This window comes from Macaca thibetana, chromosome 11, assembly GCF_024542745.1.
Source record: "Macaca thibetana thibetana isolate TM-01 chromosome 11, ASM2454274v1, whole genome shotgun sequence".
Lineage (NCBI taxonomy): Eukaryota > Metazoa > Chordata > Mammalia > Primates > Cercopithecidae > Macaca > Macaca thibetana.
The window spans coordinates 48720072-48732028 of NC_065588.1; the positions used below are offsets into that span (position 1 = coordinate 48720072).

Sequence of the window (11957 nt, forward strand, 5' to 3'; positions counted from 1 at the left end):
GGGCACAAGGCTATTCCCGGTGGTGGGGGTAAGTGGGCAGTGGGCTGGCTGGCACTTGTTTTTGGAGCCTTTGCTACCTCTCCTATGCCCTGCAGAACTGTGAGTCCCTCCAGGGAAGGGCCTGGGCCCTCTTTCCTCAATGTCTTCCCTGTGCCCAGGACACCAGTCTTTGCCCCACCTCAGCTTGGCGGGCTGTGATCTGGTGGGGTCTAGGAGGCAACTCCCCCAACCCCAGTGTGATCCAGAAGGAGAGGCCAGAGTCCCTACGAGATGAGCTTGGCAAGTTTATTGAAAACCCAGGAACACAAAGAGCAGCGCACACAGGCAGCCCACCCCACCCAGCCCTCAGGCCTCCTTGGAGCTTGCAGACACAACCCTGCAGTGGACAGGGCTGGGCCTCACACCATGTGCAGGGGCAGGAGTACGGGGAGCATTGCAGAGCCCGCCTGTCCACCTGCACCCCACCTCGTGGACTTGCATGCTGGAGTTACACCAACAACACAGGAAGAGAAACAGCAGGACAGAAGCCACTGGGAGAAGAGCCATCTCGGGGCTTAGGGAGCCTGGGGCCACCAAAGACTGGGATCCCCTGGATCAGGGAGAGAAGGAAAGAACCTTTTCCTACCAGGGAAAGGAAGAGGAAGGAAGTGAAGGATGTGGACTTAAGGATGCCTGCAGTGTGAACAGTCAACTCCAAATTAACCCGAAGCCACGGGTGGTGAGGGCACTGCGTGGATTGTTGTTATGGCACTGAATGTGCCTTTCTCCAGGCTGTCGCTGACAGGGAGAGAAGTGATCCAAAGGAAAGAAACTGGGAAGCAGAGAGAAGCCAGCTTGGCTGGAACTGCTAATGGAGCATCTACATGGCAGAAAAATCCTCCAAGAGGACATGGGGCCAGGCAGAACAGCCGGGGGAGAGCTAAGGGGTGGCTTCCTGGCAGGAAAGAGAGCTGGAGACCCTCAAGCCCAGGGCCATGAACCCTGGGGGCAGAAGCGGGAGCCGTGGAGCTGCTGCTTCTCTGGGCAGCAGCTGTCTGGGGCTGGGCTCTCAGTACTTGGTCCGGCGGGAGGTGGTGGTGGATACGAAGTGGACGCTGGAGCTGCGGCCGCCACTGCAGCTGCTGAAGCCCCCCTGGGTGGGCAGGGGGCAGGGGACGCTGGGGACGCAGGCCTCGCTGATGAGCACGGAGCCACTCCTGGTACCAGTGCTCAGCAGGTCCCCAGTGGCCGGGGCGACCTGGGCTCCACCCAGGTTCGGGCCGCAGGAAGCCAGGACACCACTGGTGGCACAGACGCTGCTGCTGCCTGAGAAGGTGACCCCGCTGCGGGAGAGGGTGGAGCTGGCAACCAAAGGCTCAGGCCCGCACACCAGGCCTCCCCGGGAGCTGCTGACGGCTGTGGAGAAAGCAAGCATCAGGCAAGCTGCCAACACCAGGGCCCTCCACCTCCATGCTACCCCTGGGCTGCACCTCCAGGTCTGGTGGGGAGGGAGTTGGGGCAGGGTTGTGGCATCTGGAGAAGTGGTCCCTATTGTCTAGACAGTCCGTATACACTTTTTCCCTCTCTTGTCTGGATGGCTCAAAGACTGTGACTACATTAAAATCAAACATCCAGATTAAAATGGTGAATTCGTCCAATTCCCCAGATGTTTGCATACATCCATAAGTTGACTCATTTATATATGGCTAACGTCAAATTGGGTTGTGAGATGTAGGTAGTGAGCTGGATTATCCAGACAGCTGGAGCAATAGCTTCCATAAAGCCATGGGCCTTTTATCTTCCGGTTGTATTATGCCGCTTGGTGGTCTCCACATTTCCCCTAGCCCAGCACACAGGAAACTCCTCCAACACTAGTCCCTTGTCACTTCTCTCCTGACCCACTGGTGTCTGTGCTCTGTAGCCCTCTGCTCTCCTCTGGACACACCTCCATACCTCAGGACTCAAATCCAACGAAACCTTGCTAGACCAGCCCCATCCAGGGAGGGGCACACTCTTTCCTGTCCTTTCTTCTTTCCCAGAATCCTTCCTGCCATCCACGAAGTTCACTCAGGCTTGACCTCCTGCAGAAAGCCATTGCCTGCAGCTTCCCCTGCTCACTCCCCGCCTCTGTGGGAGTGGGAAGGGACACTCTCTTCCAAGTACATGTAGCTCTGACTGTCTGACCCACCCAGTTTAGCACTTGGTTCCACTACACGTCAGTGTTCATTTGTGTTTTTGGAGTCAGAAATCTGGGTTTGAAATCTGGTTCACCTTATGAGTTCTGGCAAATCATGTACTTTCTCTGAGTGGGCAAAACAGGGATGCCAATATCTGCTCTTCTCCCCAGGGATCCTTCCAGGGTTAGGTTGACCACCATCAACCTAGGTGATGAGCTAGGACTCATCTTCTCAAGAAGATTCTATTTCTAGAGAGCAGGGGCTGGGTCTTGCCTTGCCAGTGTCCCCAGCCTGCCGTGCCCAAAGCATGCAGGGCATCGATGGTGGGGAGATTTCCATTCGGCCTTGTTGCATTCCTTGCCATCAGGGGATGAGAGTCTCCTTTGGCAGAGGCCTTCCCATTCCTTCTAAGTCCCCTAGATATTTCCCTTGAAGGACAAGGCCACTCAAGCAAAAATGCTGGCTGTCCTCCACTTTGGAGGCCTTGCAAACCTTTGTGAATGTTTCGCTCTGGAGAAGGCAGGCTCTGGGGAGATCTCAGACCTCACCTAAGAAGGTGCTCCCTGTCCAGGGCTGGATGGTCCCAGCTCCCCTGACTGTCGTGGTTAGACCGGCCATCTAGGATGACTCCTGACCCCAGTGTAGGCCTGAGTTTAAAGGAAGTTTGAAGAGGAGAGAAATGTGTGAAGAGGAAAAAACAAGTTTCTTACATATGTTTACCGGTCCAACACCTTCACAGAGCCTGGAAAGGGAAAGAAACAAATCATTTCACATGCACTATTGTTTACTGAAAACCCCTTTGCCATAAAAAGGGCTTTCTTGTCTGAGCAGATCTGTGGAGCAGTGGTTCTCACCCCTGGTTATACACACATCTGGGGAGTGCTGAAAAACTGAACGTTCTTAGACCCTATCCCAAAACCATTAAATTAAAATATTTAAGGAAATTTATCATTAGTAGTAATTTTAGCAAAATTTCTAATGATTCTAGTGAAGCTTGTCTAGACTTGCATTTGAGAGTCACAGATCTAGAGCCTTCTTCTAACTCCCTGACAAGGGCAATGCAACTAATGTTTGCAGAGAAGGTATTGTTATCTTTAAAGACTAAGTATGTCTGCAGTTCTTCACTGTCCCCTTCTCTTCCTTAATCTTTCTAGATGCCTAAGTCTGACTTCACTCTCCTGCTGGACTGAGAGCACTCACCGGCTCTCCTCGCCCTCCAGCAGGCGCCTGTAGGTGGCGATCTCGATGTCCAGGCCCAGCTTGGCATTCATCAGCTCCTGGTACTCGCGCAGCTGCCGCGCCATGTCCTGCTTGGCCTGCTGCAGGGCACACTCCAGGTCTGCCAGCTTGCATTTGGCGTCATTGAGGGTCGCCTCACCCTGCCGCTCGGCCTCGGCCACTGCAGCCTCCAACTTGGCACGCTGCAGGAAAGGCAGTTTGCAGGTAGGCTTCGGCAGTGCCAGGGCATCCCCAGGTTGGGTTAGAAACACTGCCCCTCTTAGTAGGAACATAGCCTGGGGCCAAGGCAGGGAGGGACCCCGTGGTGGCTGCTTTCCAGGGCACTGGAGATCCTGTAGTTTGATGTCACTATGGGGTAGGGCATTGCTCTTTTGTTTCCATCCCCACTGACTTTGTCCCTCCTGATTTCAGCTGCTCCAGAGCCATGGCATCTAGAGGGTAATCTTATTCTTTCTGTACCACCTTCCCTGCTGGGTCTGCCCTAGGCCTTTACTTCTGTGTGGGAAGCTCTCCTTCCCTTCCATATTTTTATCCTCCAGAAAGCCTTCCTGAACTGGTCCCTCCATTCCTTGGTTTCTGGATCTTGATGGTCTCCCTTACCTCATTAGACTTGGGGGTTCCCAAAACCTGAGGCCCTGGTTCTCCCTCATCTGAGGCTTTCCCTCCTTTCCTTTGCCCACCTGAGCCTTGGTGTGCTCAATCTCTGCCTTCAGCCTCTGGATCAGGCGGGTCAGTTCGTTGATCTCGTTCCGTGTGTTGCGCAGGTTGTCACAGTGTTGGCCAGCTGTCACCTGCATCTCTTCATACTGGGGAGAGGGGAAGGTATTTTGAGGGTTCAAAGGTCAGGTCAAGATCACAGCCCCCACTGAGTTGGGGGCCTCAAACCTCCCTGGGCCCGCTCTATTATATATGAGTCTTATCCCCAGAGCTGCCTCCATCCCTTCCCCAGCCTCCACTGCCCACCTTGGTCTGGTACCAGGCCTCAGCATCAGCCCGGCTGCGCCTGGCCACCTCCTCATACTGGGCCTTGACCTCAGCGATGATCCCGTCAAGGTCCAGGTCACGGCTGTTGTCCATCTTCACAATGACCGATGTCTCTGAGATGTGTGACTGCAGCAACTGGATTTCCTGTGTTGGAGGATTGGGGAGATAGATGTGCTTAGAGTCTCATTTAGTAGCTGGGACTCTGCCACAGGGTGCCCAGGAAGTGGTGTCATGGGCAGAGAGCATCACTTATTGGTTCGTAAAAAGGCAAGACCATCTAAATTGATGATAAAGAAAAAGACATGCCTGAGAACCATCTCAGGCTGACTTTAGAACTCTTGTGATCTACTCAGAGATATCCCTTTAACACACTACTTTGCTCAGTGAGTATTAAAGCCATGGGGACCTAAAAACATGGTGGAAGAAAGTGGGAGCTTTTCTAGGGCTTAGATTTTCTTAGATTATCTGCAAAGTGCCTGGGCTGGTCACAGACCATTGAGACCTGACAATATTTTAGCACATGGTGGTCTAGGAATTCCTATATCCCAAGCCCTTAATAGAAGAACCAAGGGGCTTGGGACTGGCCTGCAAATAGAATTCCAGAGGAGGCTTTCCTCTTCACTTAGAGCTAGCAATTCAGCTCTGGCTGGGCCTATACCAGACTGGACAGATTGCTTATGAAGCAAAAGACAGCTGGTTTTGCTAATTAGGTCAAACACATTTTTTCTCACTTCTCCTGGCAAATCAATTTTTCAGTCTTCTGGTCAGTACACAGGAAGTGACATTTCTAGATCTCAGTCTTTAAATTGGCAAATAAGGAGTTGGATCATAGATCCAAGAAGTTTGACCTGCATCTGACTGCTGAAAAGCCTGCTCACCTTCCCTTCCCCATTTGAGGATATATTGGCATATACAGCATACAGATTTGAGTGAGAGGAAAGCTATATTATAGTAAATGTTTGAAAATATGCTAGCCCAGACTAAGCCCTCAGGGAGTCTGGGCCAAGCATTGATCTCCTTGCGTGCCCTAGAGAAGATGAGCCCTCACCTCCATGTAAAGGGTTTTTAGAAAGTCAATTTCCTGAGTTAGGGTATCCACGTTGGCCTCGAGATCAGACTTATTCATGAAAGCTGCATCCACATCCTGTATAAAAGAGAGAAGGATAAATACTCATCGCCTGGCCACTGTTTCACCTTCCCACCCGGGTCTGGAGATGGGGGCAAAGAGGCAGCCACTTCCCACAGATGGTAAGGTCGCTGCATAGAAGTGAAGCTCAGTGACTTTTACTCTTTTCCCTATTATAATGCCAACATTTCCCCAAGGGCTGCTGGACATTTTCTGATGTTCAGTTAGAGGCAAAGAAAATCTAGACAATCCAAGATATTTAGGTCATCTTTTCATACCTCTGCTCGCACGTGACCCAATCCTAAAGAATCTGAGGCTGAACCTGAACTTTGTAGGAAATCTCTTGTTATCTCTGAGGTTCCACTGTCTTGGTGGTGTGAGTAGTCCCAGACTCCACAGGGCTGCCTTGGCAGTTTCCTGGGGAGTCTTGAGAACATTTGCTAGTCCAGAGGAGAAGTTGGGCAGGGCTGTGGTTACCCCTTACCTTCTTCAGAGCCACAAACTCATTCTCAGCATTGGCCCGACATACCACTTCCTCTTCATACCTGATGACAAAAGTTAAGAGGGCGAGTTCTTGCTCTGAACTGAGAGGCAGTTACGCCCAACTCCCCAGTGAACCTCTCAAGACCTCTCAGTTCATGCAGGAGCATGGTTCCCTACTGCTATCTGAATGCTATAACATCGTCTCCTCTGTCTCATCTTCATGACCTTTCATAAGCCAGTGCCTCTCAGTTTCTCCAAAGCCATTCCACGTTCTTAACGTGGGTTTGGGATCTGAAAACTTGGTCTATTGCTTTGTTTCTCTGATAGAAATGATGTAGGATCATTGCACTTGACTATAGAGCAAGTAGGGCCCAACTGAAAAAGATGCTAAACATGGGCACCGTTTTCCTCAGCAGGGCCTCCTCCTCTCTGTTCACATATCACTACCCCCTACCCCTGTCCCCAGGCTTGATGTGGTAACCAGCATTCAACCCTGATCCTTCCAGCTGCTCTCATCTGAGCTTGGCAGCTGATTCTGGGGCCAGCCCAGGCCTGTCATTGGTCTGTGCAGCTCAGATGTCACTCACTTCTTCTTGAAGCCCTCAAGGACATCCTGCAGGTGGTTCCTCTCAGCCTGGAGCCGGGCCTGGTCGCTGACCAGCGCCTCCAACTGCCTCCGCAGGTTGGTGATGTAGCTCTCAAAGAGTGGCTCCAGGTTGCTCCTGACACATTTCTGCTCTTGGAGGAAGCTCCACTTGGTCTCCAGGAGCTTATTCTGCTGCTCTAGGAACCGCACCTAAATCCACAGGGCACAGAAGTGGCATTTGAAGTGCTTGGTAGGGTTCATGCCTTGACCAAGCTCTTGAGATGGCCAGCGATGACTTGACCACGTGTCGACAGGGTTCTCTCCTCTGCTGACTTTCATTCCTCCACTAACTCAGCACAAGCTGGAAGGGCAGGTTGTGACTCCCTCCTTGTGCTCAGTTAGGCCTAGTTACCAATATGGGGTTTTGAACCGTAGCACTTCAGTACCATTCCCCTATCTAGCCTCTAAGAAAGGGATACACCTGTACATCAGGAAGTTGGAAGAGTTGGTTCTATTTAAGCTGGGGTTTTCCTATATCTGAAAACTGATGCCAGGCATCCCTGGCAGAGAATGAGGAGCAGAGTAAACTACATTTAGGGTGGGATATGGTACTAGAAGGTGGGAATTCTCAGATTGTAAGTCCTATCCAACATCTCAGATACTCCACTGGCTGAGATGTGTAAAGCTGGAAGATAACTTATAGATCCTTTACCCCAGCCTCTCATTTTAGAGAGGAAGAACCCAAAACTCACAGAGGTTCTCCTCCATTCTCAGACATAACCATTCCATCTCCACATAGACACGGTGTGTGGGCTGTCAGTTCCTCTGGGTTATCCTCATCACTGTTCCCACTTATCTCCCTGGAGACCAGGGACTACCAGTGGTCATTCCCTACAATTTCCCTGAATCTAGGCAACTTAGCCAAATTTTGATACCCCATGAGGGGGTATGAATTCTTCTTCTTTTTTTTTAGTTAATCAACTCCATTCTCTGCTTTTCTAAGCCTGAACAGATGAGGCCACTCAGCCTCAGAAACTATGAAAACTTCATAAGGAACAAAAGAATCTCAAAGAATAAAACCTCTTAAACATATACCAGCCAACACCTGGCTAAAGTCCCAGTGTTTCCAGTCCGTTTCAGAGACATTTCTAAGTGACCAGATGGAACATCTTAGTTTGTCGAGATGCCCTCGAGTTTGGCTGGATGCTCCTCTGTCCTCCAGAAGATGTCACCACTGTCTGAGTCTATCCCACCATGCAGCACGTCCTCTGGCTTGGCCTTGCTCTGCAGCAGAGCAACCCAGAAAGCGCACCACAATGCCTGAGGTAGGCACTTGAAAGATCTGAGGTCAAGGTCAAGTCCCCAGAACTGGGCCAGTAGTTCTTTTTAAAGGAAAGGGCACTCTAGTGCATTTTGCCTGTCATATTCCTAGACCCAGAGATTCAGCTATCATAGGTACCTTGTCAATGAAGGAGGCAAACTTGTTGTTAAGGGTCTTGATTTGCTCCTTCTCATCCTTCTTCACCCTCTGGGCATTGGGGTCAATCTCCAGGTTAAGGGGGGTCAGCAGGCTCTTGTTCACAGTCACAGCTGTGATAGATGGGGCTGCTGGGACTCCAACTCCTCCAACTCTGTAGCCAAAGCCAGGGCCACCAAAGCCATAGCCAATGCCACTGCCAGCTCCAAAGCCCAGACCAACACAGCTGCCAGCCCCAGGCCCCAGACCAACACCTCTCCCATCACCAAAACCCATCCCACAGCCAGCACCAAAGCCGACTCCACAGCGGCCAGGCCGAGGGCCAACAGCTGCTCTCCGGGGTGAGTACGATCCAAAGGTGATGACGCTCCGACTACCAAAGCTGCCAAGGCCCCGGAAGCCGGGCCCACTCCAGCAGGAGACAGAGTTGGCCCGGAAGCGGTTCAGGTTCTGCGGTGTCATTGCTGAGCAAGAGCTGAAGTTGCCCACCCGGTGACCAGAGCTGACTCGGTAGGAGCGGCAAGACATGGTGGCTTCCTGGTTGGGAGCGAAAGAGCGAGTGTAGAATGGGCAAGCTGGAGCTGGGAGTCCCTCTGAGGCCAGTGGATCCCTTGCACCGCTTTTATGCGTATGGTGATCTGAGGCTTGGCCCCATAAAAACGAAAAAATCCATTTGCAGGCATTTATGAGCTTGGGTAGTTAGCAGAAACTCTTCATGCCTATAACCTCCTTGACAATGAGTTAACTCAGACACACCTAGTCTCATCGGGATGAGGACTGTAACAGCAAACCAATAAACATTAAAAACACATAAACACATAAACATTAAAGTCCTATTTTTCCCTATAAGTCCACCACAATTGCCATTATGGGGACATTAATTTGCTTTGGTCATAAATGCAATAAGTTTTTTCACTGTAAGTGTGGCTAACCACCAGAAAGTTAGGATGGCAACAGCTCCAGCAAGAGGCTCACGAAGGATGCATCCATGAAGATATAACCCCCTAAAGAGGTGGGGGTGTGTGCACATCTCCAAGTAAGAAGTGATATGGAGAAAATACAGTTTGTTGCATTTCTGTAAATCAATTAAATCATCAAAAAACCTTCTGCCATGTTTTATCTGATATGGCTGTTTATACAAGAGTTGAATCTACAGTAAAGTTCATTTGGGCTAGTGTAGACACATCTGTGATTTGAGACACTCAGAGATATTCATTCATTCAACAGTTTTAGAGTGCCTACTATGTACCCAGCAGTGTGCTTGGTGCTGAGGGTACAGAGATTACAAAGACAGTCTCTATCTTCATGGTAGTGGGGGAAGATTTATCTAAAAAATACATTTTTTTTAGAGACAGGGTCTATGTTGCCCAGGCTGGTCTTGAACTCCTGGGCTCAAGTGATCCTCCCGTCTCCGCCTCCCAGGTAGCTGGGACTACAGGCATGCACCACCGTGCCCAGTAGAACGTTTATCTTGAGGACTTTCAGCAGCCAATACTTTGTGGCATGATTTGAGGCCAGAGCGTTGGAAATTTTCTGTATAGAAAGTTAACTACATGATTTTTAGCCCCAAAATACACCATAGGGGTGATTTATAGGCCTGTCCATTCAGGTTCCTTGAATTATTGATGAATCTTTGGTTAGGGTAGAGAGACACAAAGCAATATACATCTGGATAGAAAAGGAAAAGTTCTCAGCAACTGAATATTATCATTGTTATCAACATTGCAGCTCTTTTAGGACCCTGAGCCAGGCTGGTGTTTACCTCTTCTATTCTACTGTGTCCTCTGCCCAGGGGAACTCATGTTTGACTGGATGCTTGAGATTCTTTGGGATGCTTGGAATTCTACTTGGAAGGGGATGTATGCATGCTTTTGACCAGAAGCATCCAGCTCATTTGTGCAGTTTTTTTTTTTTCCCAGCTATCAGGAAATGAATGTATGTTTAAGGGGGAAATGAAGCAGAAAAACAATAAGAAGTGCATACTTCTCGTCAAAATCACCAGTGGCCTCCATGTTAAATTCAGTGGTCTGTCCCCAGCCCTCACTTTCTTCACATAGCTGACCATGCCCTTTCTCTTGAAACACATTCTTCTTTCGATTTTCAGACACTACACTCTCTCGATTTCTTGCCACTCTTTCTAGCCTTCTTAGCCAGTTCCTCCTCATATCCCCAACCTCTAGACACTGAAGAGTCCCTGGCTCAATCTTTGGGTATCTATTCTCTTCTTTAGACTCATTGCCTTGGTGACGTTATACAGACTCACAACTTTAAATACCATCTATCCATTCATGACTGCCAAGGCACATCTCCATCCCAGACCCTCTTACCCCTAAATGCCACGCATATGTTTTAACTGGCCTCTATTTGGATATCAGATAAGCCTCTCAACTTTATACAGTCGTCCCTTGATATCTCCAGGGAGTTGGTTCCAGGACCCCCCAGGGATACCAAAATCCATGGATGCTCATTGAGCCTCTGATATAAAATTTTGTGGTATTTGCATGTAACCCACACACATCCTCCTGTATACTTGAAATCATCACTGGATTATAATATCTAATACAATGTAAATGCTATGTAAATAGTTGTTATACTCTATTGACAAGAAAAAAGTCTGTATTTGTTCAGCACAGATGCAATTTTGTTTGAATAGTTTCAATCTGCAGTTGGTTGAATCCACAAAGCTGGGAGCCACAGATACAGGGCTGACTTTGTAATCAAAACTGTTCTCCTAATTGTTCCTACTAAGTATGTTCCACTTGTCAACATCACTATCTCTGCAATAGTTCACGCCAGAAATCTTGAAGTCATCCTTTTGTCCTCTGTTTTTCATTTCCCTTTTCCCACATTCAATTTATTGGCAAATTCTCCCTTCAAACTATATCCAGACTCCTACTCCTTCTCACCATCCTGCCGCTCCCATGCTGGCCCAGGCCCATCTCTTCCCACAGCATCTTCTGAACTATGCTCCCAGCTGGTCTCCCAGCTTCCTCCCTTGCCCCTTCAGACTTTTCTTAGCAGCACAGAGCAATCCTTTAAAAATGTGTCAGATCATGCCATTTCCATGCCCAAACTCCTCCCATGGTTTCCCACCCACTCAGAGTCAATGCCCTGTAAGACGCTAGGCAGTGTGCCTCCCTCTTCCCTGACTTCATGTCCTCCACCTGTCCTGCTGCCCACTGTGTTCCAGCCACTCGGGCATCCTGGCTGTCCATCAAACAGGCAGAACGACTCCTGCCTCGGATGCTTACCCTCTTGCTGTTTTCTCTGCTGGGAACCTTTTTCCTCAAATAGCTGCATGGTTGGGTCCCTTGACTCTTCCAGGGCTTTGTTCATATGTCATCCTCTCAGCTTCTATTGGAAACTCCCTGTCCTCCCTGTACGCCTGCCCCTCTTCCTTGTCTCCTTAGCATTTACAGCCATCTGAGGTCCTCTCCCTGAGTGGATTTGCCTGTTGTCGTTGACTTGCCCTGGCTGAAGCAAAGCTTTTGGAGGCAGACACCACTGTGCATTTTGCTCTGTTGGGGTCCCCAGGGCTCAGAGTGGGGCACATGGTGGGCATTCTGTATAGTTTCATTGAGTGAATGGAAGAGGCTGCAAAGATTAAAAGCAGGAGGAGAAAGGAACAGGGAGTGTGAAGAACAGGAATTTGGACATTTGGTTTTGCAGATATTTCAGGAAAAAGAGACTCCAGGTTCCCAAATGGACAGGAATGGCCCAGGAGGGGACGGTGGTGCAGAAACTCAAGAGCTCACAGAACCAATCCGGTTTGTCCCCCAGCTCCAGCCTCTTGGGGTTTGAGCCAGGCTACTTGAATGAAAGGGCATCCCACTCTTCTGAGGCCAGGCAAGGGGTTCCAGGACATTGGGGCAGGGGCACCAGAGGCTGCCTGGTGGAGGTGGAAGG

The 11957-nt window shown here is 49.8% G+C and overlaps 1 protein-coding gene across 1 annotated transcript; it reads right to left on the reverse strand.

Annotated features, from left to right (window-relative positions):
• Positions 1-598: 598 nt before the first annotated feature.
• KRT84 (keratin 84) lies at positions 599-8646 on the reverse strand. The gene is made up of 9 exons (XM_050748743.1): positions 8034-8646; positions 6576-6784; positions 5990-6050; positions 5428-5523; positions 4359-4523; positions 4076-4201; positions 3357-3577; positions 2867-2898; positions 599-1395 (listed from the first exon to the last, which is right to left on the reverse strand). Exons 1-9 carry the CDS (start codon positions 8577-8579, stop codon positions 1049-1051), a joined length of 1803 nt encoding a protein of 600 aa, XP_050604700.1. The 5' UTR covers positions 8580-8646; the 3' UTR covers positions 599-1048.
• Between the last annotated feature and the right edge of the window lie 3311 nt (positions 8647-11957).